The 14,776-nt window shown below is 50.7% G+C and overlaps 1 protein-coding gene across 1 annotated transcript in view; it reads right to left on the bottom strand.

The window, feature by feature from the left end:
- Nucleotides 1-1,556: 1,556 nt before the first annotated feature.
- Nucleotides 1,557-14,776, bottom strand: part of LOC142578990 (uncharacterized) — a 230,833-nt gene continuing 217,613 nt past the window's right edge. The window contains exons 3-6 of the mRNA XM_075688754.1: nucleotides 11,236-11,546; nucleotides 9,338-9,790; nucleotides 7,572-7,822; nucleotides 1,557-3,664 (exon numbers count right to left, since the gene is read on the bottom strand). Of these exons, the coding sequence (XP_075544869.1) occupies nucleotides 2,770-3,664; nucleotides 7,572-7,822; nucleotides 9,338-9,790; nucleotides 11,236-11,463 (1,827 nt within the window). The 5' untranslated portion in view covers nucleotides 11,464-11,546 and the 3' untranslated portion in view covers nucleotides 1,557-2,769. The remainder of the gene's footprint in view (nucleotides 3,665-7,571; nucleotides 7,823-9,337; nucleotides 9,791-11,235; nucleotides 11,547-14,776) is intronic.

Raw genomic sequence — 14,776 nt, 5'->3', positions numbered from 1 at the left:
CCCAGAAATTGCGTGAGTTACCCAAAGAATGCCAACACATTAAAATACGGAAAGTTAACCGGGAATCTTGTCGGTTGACTGCCTTGTACTAATGAAGTTGTAAAGGGCAGAAAATATAAAGGATAGGATATCGGAAGACGGAGTTATGCACGCCGGGACGCCGATTATCAGGAATGTCCATTACGGCCTCAGAGGCGTGGTCAAGAAACTTAGACACAATTCAGCTGTCGGGCTCACAAGTGTGTCCATATCAGATGTGTGGAGTGGCAACTCCGGTGTTGGAATGATTCCGGAATCATTCCACATGTGAAAACGCTGATAATGGAATGGGAACGGAATGGGAGCCAGAAGTTCTGAAATGTAGTCGGAATGGAATAGGCGGGTTTTTTAAGCGACACTAGAAAACAACAAAACTGCTAAATTTGTCGTTTAAGCTAAGCGAATTGTCCAATACGATGTATTCCTCCTAACGGGTATTTCAGCGTCGAACTCGTATGTCTGCCGCGGTAATTAAAACCAACGCGGTATTCCGCCGATTCTGCACTTCTGAAGACCCGGAAACCTTTCTGCGTCACGAGGTTGAGGTGCCTCTTAAGACTCCTCATCTTTGGTGCATATCACTTTGCTCCAGAAAGCGTGCACCATGATTCCCGTGTCTGGAGCGGTCTGGTCACAGACGTTCCGAGAAGGCCGCGATAAAATTTCGCCGTCGTTACTCGCGCTTTCGACCACGGCATGTCATGTATCCTGCAAACAGACTCTACCTGTGTGTCTCACAGTTGTGGTGTTTCGAAGGACACAGGTTTGAAGGCCTGCGCTTTGCATGTGCGTTTCCTCTTCCTTCTGTTGTGAGTGTGTTCACGGACAGTCTGCCGCGTCACACGTCATTTCTGCTTGACCTGGAGTAACACGTCAGGCTTGCCACCAGGTTAACCTCTCCTGTTTCCATCGAAACTATATCTTCCCATTCTCTCACCAGAAATGAAGAACTCTGCCATATGCACTGTTTTGTTCATGCTGCTTTGTACTTAATTTCAAGTACATTCCTGTTCTGTTACAAAACGGTTGCTACGGAAACAATGAGGATAAGATCATGTGGGCTACCTCATTTCTCTCTGGTGTTAAAACGTTCGTACTGGGGCTGGTCTTTCCCGTCTCTTCACATGCTACAATCTCATTCCCTTCATTATCGGCATCACAGCTATCGAAGCTTTATCTGCAAATCCATGTCCCACAATTCAGAAACGAAGTATGGTGTTGCTCACTGCAGCGTATTGAGTTTACGGTTTCTTTTTTCTTTTTTGAGCATGTGCGGGAATTACGGGTCCATGTTAATAATCTTCTCTTATGTAAAGGTTTCATTGACCGGCGGTATAGCAACCACGACTAGTGGTAGAGATCGCCGTAACGATAGCCAATCGCGGAAACTACTTACGTAGAAGTGGTGTATGCTATACGGAACGGGGCATACACACAAGTGTCTTGCATCAAAAATATGCATTGGCATCATGACCAGTCCATCCGTTTACCGTTATGGCCACACAGTACCACGTGCGTCTGGCACAACAGCTTTATTGGCGTTCATTTGCAGCCTTCGGAAGTTTCACTGTCACGACAAACATTTGGTAATAAATATGTACAAGGGCGCTTATCTTTACAGCAATAATATTTATATATATATGTATATAAGTGTATGTATTAGGGTTCACTGAAATGTTTTAGTGGACACTGAAACAAAGTTCACCACGCGACTCGCTTCGGGGTGTCACAGTGTTGTTCAGTTTGTCGCCACTTTGTTCTGGTTTGTATCAGCTCTGTGCAGCCATGGGCGAACGCGTGTGTTAGTGGCCTTTTGTGGACGGGCAAGCGCTGTGTACGCGTTAGTCCAAAATGCCTCGCTTTCCGTGTTTTAGTTACAGCGCGCCACATGTGGAGGGCATCTTAGGAACCAGTTCAGTCAACCAAAACTCACTGGGATTCTCGCTAGCTTGCGGCCGAGACAGTGTAGACCGATGCGTCTGTAAAACACACAGTGTTTCACAAATGTGTCGCACACGCAGTCAGTTTCTGTTCCCACTTTTGAAGACCAGTCACTCATAAATTAGAATTCGTTGCAAAGTTCACAAAACAACCTTTTTTTTTTAAAGTTGACAAAAAACACTCGCGAATGCACGCACACATCGGGTATATTCCACTACTCACTGACTTGCCGTTCCACATGAAACGGAAGGAACGGAGGATACAGAAACAAACACGGGGTATCGTGGGCTCCACTAGACTGAAAACGCTGTACACACAACGCCGGAGTAGTTCTCTTGAAGTTTCCATCCGAACAGGAGCTTAGTCACGTGGTTCACCATACTTTTGGGAGGTGTCATCTTCCAACCACGGACACGGCCTGCCACTTCTCGCGTAGTGAAAAATAGACCTGTACACCATTTGCCAGCGCCCCCAGTTCGTTGTTACAAAACGTTCCCCTCTCCTGCGTCACTGCTGAGTGCTGGCTTCCGGCCTTATACGTGTGACAATGCCGGCCCGTTCCAAGCAAGAAGCTCGGTGTTATTCGTCAGGCCCTGTTTGGCTCTTGCGTTGTTTGCTTCCCGCTCCTGCATTGTTTCACGATGGTACCGCGGGACTAAACCGGGGTGTCCTAGCCGTTCAAACAACGTCCCGCCTTGCGAATAACTTTCGTCGGCGTCCGTCCTTTTGCGCGTCGTGGTCGATCGGCGGCTGTCAAGTTGATCCTACAGCACTATCACCTTACTTCGCTCACACCTCGGTTCCTTCGTAGTTGCCCTCACCGTACCCTTCGTCCGGTGAGTAACGGGTGTCTACGCCGACTGCCACACAAGCCGCGACGACGGGAGGTGCGGCTACGGGGTTCCGTTTCCAAGACGACGACGCAGGTTCCACTACCCTCCACTGCGCAGCCGCCGCTGCGGCTGACGGTTCGGGCGGCGAGTAGAGGCCGTGTCTCTGCGGTGGTTCGGGTGGCTCTTCGAGGTACCGGTCGTGGAGCGCGTACTGGCCGTAGCAGGGGTCGGCTGGGTTGGCGTAGCCGTTGCCCACGGGTCCGTACCCGTTCGGCTGCCTGGAATAGTCCAGTCCCGCGCCACTCTTGCCGTGAACCAGGTCGGGCGTCGTCCGGTCGCAGGGGTCCGTGGGCGACTGCGCTGAGCCGTCCTGGGGCGACCGCTGCTGCATGGCTGCGAGCTGCGCCGCCTTGGTGTCGCTCGGAGTTGCCACTTCGACCAGGTCTGCCTTGCGCGCCAGCTGCTTGAGCATGCCTGGAAACTTGGCCCTAGAGGCAGCCAGAGCCCTCTGTCGGGCCACGACGAAGCACAGTAGCAGGGCCAGTATGACAAGCGCCAGGAAGCTGGCCAGCACGATGACCACCTTGTGGGTCCTCGAGAGGCCGCTGGCCACCGGCGGCGCCTGCACCACGGCTAGAGTCGTGTTGGCGGCCCGCAGGCCGGCGCGGTTCTCGGCGACGCAGATGTAGACGCCCGCGTCGTAGGGGCCCGCGTGAGCCACGGACAGCCAGCTCAGCTGGAACGGCCCGCTCTGCTCGCGCTGCACTTGGAAGCGGTTCGAGTCCAAGTCTGGGCCGGCTTCACCGTTCGTCGAGTTCCAGGCGCCGGCGCCCCAGTCGGCCGCCTCCCATCTGCACGAGGCAAGAAACGCGGAAGATGAGCAGTTCCAAAAGGTCCGTTTTCTCAAACATGACAAAATCAGAAGAAGAAAGAAAATGTTCACGTCTATACCATATTTTCGTGTACAGAGCAATATACGTCCGTGCAGATACGCCACAGGATGGCACTAGGGCGAAATGCGAAGCAAAAAGAAAGGCAACAAGTGCGACCCAGACATAACATTGTTTTAAAATTGTGCAGATCGCGCGCGCTATTGGAATCGATATTACGCGAAGCATTTTGCAGATACCTGATTATAGCTAACTTAGTTTGGTCAACTGGAAAACATTACGAGATGGACCAACGTATCCGTGCAAAACGAGGAATTGTATGCGTGGCATGAGCGCACGTGGCGAAAGTAGCAAGCCGACAGTGACCCTAGACAACCATGGCGTGACGCCAACGGCTATGGCATGACGATTAATTTAATGTGCTCCTGCGAAGAAGGGTAACAACCTGCTCAGTTACGTTCTAGGCTGATCCAGAAAGCGGTACAATGTGGCGCAGCGACTCAAAGCGCTGTTTTTGAATCTTTGAGCCAGAAGCGAAGGATGGGGAATACTGGTGTATACTGCCGCTTTTTACAATTAACTCGTTGCTCTGTGACGTGACTCCAGTGAAGGGCAGTGTGCGGGTTGACAGTTATTCGGGGGTTCCATTCATGCATCAGGTGGCGTAATGGAAACTCGTATGTGCGCATGTGCTGTCACGTTTTGCAACAATGCAGTTTATCTCTAGCGCTTCGTGAAATGTTCACGTGTGCGAGCAAAAATTGTCGTCATCAGCAATGGCTCGTGCTACTGTTCGCGCGTTCTTCGTCGTCTTCTTCCACAGCTGGCTCCGTTGCCGTTCATGATGCCAGCGTTCCATTCTGTCCCACTTGCTCACGCCACTGCTGGCGTCTTCGTCGTCGTCTTCTTCCACAGCTGGCTCCGATGGCTCTCCTCATGCCAGCGTTCCCATACTGCCCGTCTTTCTGCGAATGCGTTCGCGGTACTGGCCTGCTGCCAGTAGGTGCGGTGGTTTCGGTCTCAAATTCTTTGCCTCAGTATAGCGCGTAATGAAAACACGAATGTGTACAACGAACGTATAACACGAATGAACGCAAATGTATAAAATTAATCTGTGTGCTTGCCTTTCGTCACGATAACCACCGATCAAGACAATAACTGTGTTCGTACCTTTGTTCACGATATGTCGCACCTCTTTGTCGCGTGCTGCACAGCTTGGCTGGTCATGCACCTTCCCAGACTGGAATGGCTCGTGATTTTTTCAAAGCCAGCTGTTGCTGTGCGACGTGTCATGCGGGCCAGTCGTCTCAAAGGCCTAGTTGACATTGGCGCGAGAAGCGTATGCGTGCGTCTGCGTACTAATGGATGGATCGTCGGGCTATCGTACTGGGGGACGCTGGTTTGAAGATTAACGCAGCAATTCTATTAATGTCCATTATGTTAGAAAAGGCTTTTTTTTTTCAATATAGCATAAAAGAAGAGCAATGGGCGCCACTTCCTGTTTCGTTGCTGCCCAGCTAGCGGCGATCAGAGCACCGCTGTATTACTCAATTACTCAACTCCGTCCTCGGCGCTACCACCAAAACCATTAAAAAACTGAAGCCAAATTTAATTCTCAGTTTCGCCGCACAAGTTCATTTATGCCGGCTAAAGTGATTATCCAGTACGTACAACTTAAAATATCCTCTTTGTGCGCGGGCGACGAGTGTGTGTTAAACGTTTTATCGTTCCCGTGTTTAATATCTTAAGGACTGCGTATACGTAGACTGAGGCAGTCATTGTTTCGCACCAGTGCCAGCGGTGGACAAAAAAGATGTATGAAAAGTGAAAATGGGCTCCACTTGTACGAGAAAAGGAGAGAAAGAGAGAGAAATTTTAGTTTGCCTAAATTGCGTGCGCACTTAGATGGTCCTTCGATTGTCAGTATTTTATTTTACTTCGCGTTGAATAGAATAAAAACAAACGATGATTATGAATACGCGAGCAGCACCGCCGGTGGTTTATAATGGGGCATAGCTTGTGCAAAAGAAGCGAACATAACGCGTTTTTTTTTTTTTTTTTGAGTCTAGGATATCTTCTTTTTTTTTTTTTTTTTTTTGGTGGGGGAGGATTGAGACAACCGACAGCGCTGGGCGGACGAAATCTTATTTTGCTGGGACCGAAAAGAAAAGTGTATGTGGCCAGCACACGAGGCGACTAAAACGACAAGAGTGGCTCGTTTCCTTTGCGTTGACTTGTTCGGCCAGCAGGAAACGGCTGTCGCGAAGCTGCGTTTCAGTGGCTGTCTCACCGTGCGCGCATTGACCTATTCACTGGTACCGACGAGAAGATGAAACGAAAATCGTCGTTTTTGTTTATTCAGCTCTTTTTTTCTTTTTGTTCGTTTCTTGCGTCGGGCTTTTCGACATCAGCATTCCAGTTATTCAACCACAACGAGCTTTTTTTTTTCTTTTGCACTGCGTGTGAGTGTTCCTGAACGATACATTCAGCGCCTTTCATTTATTTTTATTTACTTTATTAATGCTCTAAGCCTTAACAGGCTTCCGCGGGCTTTTCCTGCGCACATCGCAGGAAATCGTGTTGTAGAAGTTACCGTATATACGAGACAGACAAAAAAAAAAAAAACAACAGGTGAAAGGACAGTACGGGTGCTATTGTCCGTTTTCTCCTTCTTGTTTGAGTTACGATGACTTCCTAAGGTACCATGAATTGACTTCCCCAACAAAACCACTTTCACTTGAGTTCGACTTTCGATGGCGACTGAATACGGCGCACACAGCACCTACACTACTCAACGCTCACATCCCCCGTTAAATGTTTCACTGTTCAAAGAACACAATACTGCTATTTTGGCACTGACTGCAGCTTAGTTTTGACACGAAGGCCAAGGCAATGAATCTTTTTTGCCGCTGTATGTCTGTCGAAACAGTCGCATGAATGAATTCCTTAATTATGAGATAGGTGATCGATTTAATTAACCTTGGCAAAATTGGTCATAAAAGAGTCGTAAACAATGTTGAAGCAATCGTCGCAAAGCTGCCGGGCCAGCAGTCGTCTAATTTTCTCACAAAAGGTCTTTAAGTAGCACCTTGGGCGACTACTTGTGCCCTTTGTGGGTAGCGGATGTGTCGGAAATACCAGCACGCAGCCTCCGACATTTTCTGAGCGCTATGAACACCACCTAATCTCGGAGGTGATACCGAGAAGCATGGCTCTCAACGGTTTTTTATCCAGCGGCTGTGCAACAGTCTAGGCTCCGCGACATCTCCAATGAGTGCTAATGGCGCCGTTCGTTTTCAGTTTAGGTATCGAAAGCCTCTGTGTTTGCTAGCTTTTCGTGACGCACCCACTAATATTTCAAACGTTAAAATTTTGCACGGAGGCAGCTATATCTCTACACCATCTGAAATTTGGCTATTTGTACCTTCTAAGATTTTCGTTGTGTAGCTGGCCTTTAAGAGTCGACCATGCTGCGCAGCTCCTGCCGTGAATGAAGCGAATAAACCAAATGGGGGTGGTGTGGTGGGGGGGGCATTACATCAACGTAGCCAACCTTGGCATGCGAACTCTCCGCGAAGCCATTCCTTTCGGATCTTTTTTTTTTTTTTCCTCGCACTATCGGCCGAACACGTGACCCTGAGACCCGACGTTCTAGCCGACAATGTTTGGTTCCCGGTAGTTTTTAAGCAATGCGGAACTTGTTTCGGCATGCCCCGCCCTAGCTCTGCCTGCCTGCAGAGCGTGGAACCATAAAACCATACTGACGTGATGATCACGTGTTGGGTCGGTTCATTTGGCCTACAATCGCGGTGCCGCGATGCTCCCACAGTGACTGCCTCCCCTCCGTGGGTCAAAGCGCGTCGCATACCTGAGCACGGCGGGTGGGTCGGCGCGCACACGGCACACGAGCGTGGCGTTGCGCCCTTCCTGGACGCTGACCAGGGAGTCGGCGTGCACCTGCGGCGGGCAGGCGAACTGCTCGAGCGACAGCTCGTCCCACGAGGCGGACTCGAGACGCGGAGGGCCCGCGCAGCGAGGCGGCTCTCCCAGCGGGATGTTGCGGGTGCGCATCCACCGGCGCAGGCTGCTCAGCCGGCAGTCGCACTGCCAGGGATTGCCCTGCGGGGGACACAAATCGCTGGTGAGAGAGAGAGAGAGAGAGAGAGAGAGCAAATGCAAACTGACCAGGTCAGGGCATACAGATTGGTGCAGGAACAATTTTCCGTGCGGCGCGCTGGCGTATCACGTATCACTTTCCTCCAAAGAGAGAAAGAGGCAGAGAGAACGTGAGGGCGAGAAAATGATTTCTTATGTCTTCCCTATCGGCACTACGGGATAAAACTAGGCGGAACATAAAACAGTTCCGTCTGTGATTTAAGTGGTGGATCTTCCGAAAACTTGCTGCTAGCCTCAGAGAGAGAAAGAGAGAAATAGAAGACTGGAAAGGCAGGGAGGTTAACCAGTCGCACGTCCGGTTTGCTACCCTGCACTGGCGGAAGGGGTGTGGTGATGAAGAGAGAGAGAGGAGGGGAGAGAGAGAAAGCAGAGTTTCGTGCACAGTGGAAGGTTCGCACCGAGTCTACACACGATTCCCAAGACCAGTCGACTTGAGGTATTTCGACAGCGCTTTCATGGCCTTCTGTGCCATCGACGCGAACGGCCAGGGTCTACAGAGGGGGGTTATGCCTTGAGAACTGACCAGCTACGATTCCTAATTCCAACATGTGTGCAGAATTCATTTCTTGTGAAGGAAATTAATGACACTAAGGTGACCAAATAACTTATCAGTGACTATCGCGCAATAATTTTCACCACATTTACAGAAATCTGGGACCGCAAGAACTGGTGATTGCGCCTGAAACCTTGTATTTTAATAGTCAGTGGCAATTTGCTGAAACATACCGTATGTGCATGGTAAAACTGATTTGCGGGGTCTCATACGTCCCAAAGCCGCGGGGCAGACCGGCTTAAACAAAATTGAACCCTTTGGGTCGTATCTTGCCACACAACGATAACCGTCATCTGTCTTGTGCGCATTTCCATTCTTTAACGCTGCGAGCCCGGCACTTCCAAGTCACGAACGGCATGCGCGTTATCAGCATGACAGAGCGTTCTGGGCAGAAAAATAGCGAGCGCAGCGTTTTCATGAAAGGAAACGCAAGCAAGACAGGTGATGATTATCGTTGTACGGCAAGATACGACTCAAGGGGTGTCGATGTGTTTAAGAGTGTGAGGAGTTGGTGACAGCACTAAGCAGTAGCAAGTACACCTTTGTCCAACTCAAAGAGAGTTTGTATAGGCGTTCCAGACAGCTACATCCGCTCATTGTCGTTCCGTCATGGTAAAGGCAAACTTCTTTGAACATCGGCATCCCTCGAGAACTGGAGAAGCACAGGAGCACGGAAGCACAGATTGAAAATAGCGGAGCGGTTCTGTGGGCGTAAGATGTGCTGTATTCTTATGTTCATACGTTGACAGTTGACTGTTGACTGTTGTGGCCTCTGAAATTCACGAGAAGACGCCATCCCTCTCAGACCACGTGTATAACAGAAACACGCAAAGCTTCACAGAAATTACCATGCACGAAGAGGAAAAAAATACAGAGGGATGCGTAATGGTCTATATATATCATACCTGCAGATGTAGCGTCGAGAGCCTCGGAAGTGGTGACACCGCTTGCGCCGGCAGCGTGGTGAGTCGATTGTTGTCGAGCAGCAGGAACTCGAGCGCAGGCAGCCCGTCGAGTGCGCCGGGCTCGATGGAGCGCAGCTGGCACCGCGACAGGTGCAGGTACGTCAGGTGCTGAAGCCCCACGAAGCTGGCGTTCTCGAGCTGCGCGATCGGGTTGCCGCTGAGCTGCAGCCGTCGCAAGTGGGGCACGCCCCGAAGCGGCGAGCTGGGCACGGCCGTGAGCAGGTTCCAGCTGAGGTCCAGCTCGACCAGGTTGGTGAGCTGCTGGAAGGCGTCGCGTGCGACGCGCCCCAGCCGACACTGGGAGAGGAACACGCGCTGAAGGTTGACCAGGCCGCGCTCCTGAAACGTGCGGCCGGGCAGCGAGTGGAAGTTGTTCCGCTCCAGGTGGATCACCTGCGGTCCAACAGCGGGCATTTACGGAAGCAGCACTCAACAACGCGGATGTGCGCAATTTCAGAAAGCGAGCAATGAAAGGAAGGAAGGAAGGAAGGAAGGAAGGAAGGAAGGAAGGAAGGAAGGAAGGAAGGAAGGAAGAACGCAATAAAGAACCAAAGAAAACGAGAGCAATGAAAGAAGGAAAGAAAGGAACCATTAATGTTTAACGTCCCTAAACTGCACAGTCGGCTGTGCGAGACGCTTCACAGGAACACCGCTGAATAATTATGAGCACCAGAAGTTGTTTAACGTGCACGAGCGTTCTTGGATTTCGTTCCCGCGGAAATGCGGCCGCCGTGGCCGAGAATCGAACCGACGACCTCGTACTCGAACTCCATAGCCACCAGGGTGGCTAAAGAAATCATGAAAGGAAAGAAAGAAAGATAGCAAAGAAAGAAAGGCAAGAAGGAAACAGAAAGTGAAAAATAAAGACGGAAAAAGAAATGTATACAGAAAATGGAGAGAGTGAAAAGAACATATAGAGTAAAAAGGAAGGGAAAAAAACGGGATCGTTAACAAGATTTCCCGGAAATGGGCCAGGAAAAGTAAAACTAAATATGAACAGATGTAAAATAGATGGTACGTGCCTCGATGTACGGCTACAGAATTTGAAGAAGCATTCACATTACTGAAAGACAGCGCGATATAACAAAAACAGTATTTTTTCCTTGAGTGCAGGTATGTTTTGCCCTCCGCATTTACTGTAGAGCCAATAGAAGCTGATCAGGTCGGAGCGGCGCAGCTTAGGGACGCTTTAAGCGCTGGCACTTTTGTACGTTTGTTCCGTCTCAACGCTCAAGATTATGGCAGGCAGTGCTCTTAGTTCATTATGTCTTATCTTCAGCTCGTTTGCGGTGTGCTATCGCTCAACCTGTGAGTAGAGTGTGGCACCGGGCTTTTGGAAATAAAAGACTACCATTTTAAACAAACGTTGTCTACAGTGTTTTAGAGTACTGTTAGAAAAAATCAGGGAAGGGATCGACAGAACCGGAACTGCTTGGGGCACATGTAACTGTACAGGTTAGAGATATAGAGGTTTTAAAGAAGAGGGAAAATATTAAGGAGAAGAAGGCAAAACGTTAGACTGATAAGCATGTCTTGACTGAACCAACTAGTCATAAACCAACCAACCCAAATGCGTACGCCTCCGCTAGCATGTATATATTAGCTGATTAGCTCAAGCAGTCTAGCTAACTTTTTCTCGCGGCCCCGTCCCGAACGTGGTGTCAATAAATTATCATCACCATCATTGAATGTAAGAATAAGATTCGAGTCGAGGGTCGTTTGAGAGCACAGGGTCGACTGAGACTGTGTCGACTGGGGTCCTTATTCTGTTGCCAGTCATCCTCAGCGTTTCTGGAGATGATTTACGGCCAACGACTGGTACGGGCGCCTGTGCTGACCTGTAGTCCCGGGGGCAGGCCCACAGGCACGGAGAAGAGACCCTGGCTGACGCACTCAGCGGTGTGCTTGCCGCCTTTCCACTTGCAGGTGCAAGCGCTGGGACAGTGGCCCGAGGAGGACGACGAGGTGGCCGCGCCGCTGCCCGAAGGCGACTCGAGACCCGCGGCCGCCGCGGCGCAGAGCAGCATCGCCAGCGCTGCGCACCACATGGCTGCTGCCGGAGGCATCACGTGCGGCACGGACTCGCTCGTGGTAAGCAGTGTCCTCCTCCCACCGTCATCGTCGCGCTCCCGCCGTGCTGGCGACACACCTGCGTGACAACGACACCGGACGGATGTTCAATCACTCCGGGAAGCACAACTTACAGAAGACACGAAACACAGAAACGCCACAGCAGGTCAAACTGCGAACCAAGGAGCGAGCTTCCGTTGCATGTTTAGCAGGAAGTTCGTGGGAGACCTAGCGGATAAAGCAGTTCCGCGTTATAGGAAGGCATGCACTCTATACACGCGCAACACTTATACGACTCCTAACGAATGACCATTGCCCGTGAATTGCTGTGGCAGAACTTGGCGTTTCACCACGTGGTGTTCACGGGTAAGTTTTCTCGCACATGACTCTTCCCTGCTGCGCCCGAATCATATAGTTAAGGAAAGCCCTTGAGAACGATGAGAAAAGTTCAGCAAATTACATGCTATTACCGCTAATACTCATATAACACGTCAGATGCGCCGGTTATGTGCCAATGACGTCACATATTGACTTTAGTGACCACCATAAGCACACAAAGCTTACGAAAGTCACTCAGCCACACGTGCGTGCCTTTGTTGAGCACGTTCCCTTTGCCCTTGCCCTTTATTCTGGTTCGCTCAACAGACTACAGCTAGAATGTCGAACTAGGTTGTACTTCAGGATGAAACGAAACTACTACTCAGGAGTTGTTCTGAAACCTCCAAAAAGAAAGAAAAGCTACAGCTTGCAACCGTAGCTTGCACAGCAGCCACAGATTCGTATGCATGTTATCCATACCTAAAGTAGCAATGAATTCCATAAAAGCAAAAAAAGAAAAGTACCTGTTGTCCCGTGTTTATTGTCGCCCTTGTTTGTGTTGCTCTGCCGTTTCCAACACAAAGAAGCGAGATATGGACAAGAGGTACACGCGTTTATTTCACAGAAGTAATTATAGCGCTGACCTATACGTGGCGCCACAGTGACAACGCTGCGACGTACGCCTATCGCTTATTGAAATTTGCTCCCGCCTTCTATAAACCTTTTGCAAGGAACCGCGACTGAGTACACAGGCCAGAGGTTGCGCGCTATCGACCCGCCAGCGTGGCCGGACAACGTCGTTTATATTATCGCGCAAACGCACGTCCAACGCCACCACAGCGCCGTTCGCACACGCACGTACACCCAGACGGGCCTGCCTGCGAAAGGCGCCCCTATCTCCTTGTCAATCGAAATCACCGCAGCGTGGCGGCGGTGTGTGCGACCTCTGGCGGTATTGCGCGCACAGTAGGCCTAGCAGAAGCAGCAGCAGCAGCAAGACGCGCGGGGCGCGTGGATGTGAGAAGAATGGAGATGCGCCGACAGGGAGATGGCGAACGAGGGCTGTGGGCCTTCTTTCTGCGCGCCCCTGACACACAATGGCAATCGCTCACAGCGGGGGTAAAAGGGCGGCCAGGCGTCGGTCGACGCCGCAAGCGCGCGGTGCCCCCACATCATCGTCGCGAGCGCTCTGGGTGCATCCGAGCGCCGCGCGAGCGTCTGGCTCGTCCTGACTAAAAGGGAGCAGCGCTGGGCAGGCTACAGCTGGCGCCAGCCGTATAGGGAGGCCAAATGCGCAACGCCGTAGCACGACGTAGTAGTAGAGTAGGTTTAGGCCGCCGACGCTACAAACTTGGGGCTCGGGGCATGTACCATGACATCCATTGTCACTTGATACAATGCTCATCAGACTAAGGACAGAGCTAACTTTAGTGACCGTGAAAGGTCAGCTTTTGTTGAGGTGATGTACGTCTTTACCTAAGATACGGACATACGCTCAAAATGATAGAATCCATTTTACGCCATTTACACAATGTTTATAGACAATTGTACAGAATTTTTACAGGCAGTTTATAGGCTGCTTCAGACTCCTCACAGTTCTTCTTTTCTTGTTGCCCACAGACAATGTATAGACCTCCATTACACTGGTAATGGTTCCGTAGAAGTACTAGACCATGGTTTCATAATTTCTGTGTGATAGCACGACGTTATAGCTTTTATGTGGACTTTTATAACTTACGTAGACTATATAGATGATCTAGTGACTGCAGATCCTTCTAGCAAGCACTGTCTTATTGCAGCCGTTATGATCCTTGTCTGCTGTTATCACGCGTACTCGAAAGATGTAGAAAAGTCCTTTAGAGCACTTCTATATAAAAAAGACGCTTTCCTAAAGGGCAGTTCTTCGTACACCTGCTTGCAGCAATATAAGACGAAAATGTCTTGAGCCTTTTGCGAAGACCTCTAGGTAGTTCATAGGACTTTCTAGAAAATCATTTCAGTTAGTTGAAACAAAGCTTTGTTGTATAATTGAAACATATCAGTCATTTCCATACGCAGACCGGTGAGGCGTCAACGGGCGAAGTGAGAACCTGTGGTAGAACAGCCAGACAACATGCAAATTGTTACACCAAGTTCGTGTATGCCTCATTCTGCACCACACATGTATCGCCTAAAACATATCTTGTGGCGTCTGCATTCTATCGCCTCATTTCTTGCTACTTCAATTCCAAGGGCTGCCTTGTACCTGTAGTTTTGTATTTCTGTTCCTTCACCAATTTCCGCTTACTCAAGCATGTCTATTGTATAACTTTCCCACAGGCCTTGTGCCTGCCAAGCGAAACATTATTGTTTAGTTGTGAGTCAGCTTTTTTTTTCCACGTCACCTCCTTCGTCCTTCATGCGCGCTTACACCAACAACAAGAAAAATGGCTAATCACGCGAACAGGGCTCTCTATACCGCGGGATCTGCTCAGTGACTCCCGTCGTCGATTAGATGACGGCAGCTACAGCTTCCACCACGATGCCGTGTTTTAATGACACATGCTGTAGGCAGGGTTCAGGGGGCGGGGGCGGACGAGAGTGGAGTCACATCCGACAGTTTCTGCCGGTAACAGCGCCGGGAGAAGCCGCGCACTGCGGGAGCAGTGCGCATACAGGGCAGTGCAGCGGCCGCTATCGCGAGAGACGCGGACGTCGGCGGAGGCACGGTGCGGTTGCCGGTGCGGGGGTGCGACCACAGTGGAGCCGCAAGCAGGCCGGCTGGGTAGACGACGTCTCCTCACGCTGCGCGGTCGCCCGCGGTGCGGCAGATAAGACCCGTTCAACGCCGGAGAGGAGGGGCCTCTAATTAAACGCGACCCGCTCGCGCGCGCGCCTGGGCAAGCGGTTCTAACCACGGCTGGTCTCCAAATTAAGCGGCGATAAGGGTTTGAACGCCGCGCACCAGACCTCCACCCTTCCTACCGACGCCCGCCTGTGTACGTGTGGTGT

The sequence above is a fragment of the Dermacentor variabilis genome, chromosome 4 (genome assembly GCF_050947875.1).
Source record: "Dermacentor variabilis isolate Ectoservices chromosome 4, ASM5094787v1, whole genome shotgun sequence".
NCBI lineage: Eukaryota > Metazoa > Arthropoda > Arachnida > Ixodida > Ixodidae > Dermacentor > Dermacentor variabilis.
Note: the sequence above shows the minus strand (reverse complement) of the source record. Positions and strands in the feature narration are given on the sequence as shown.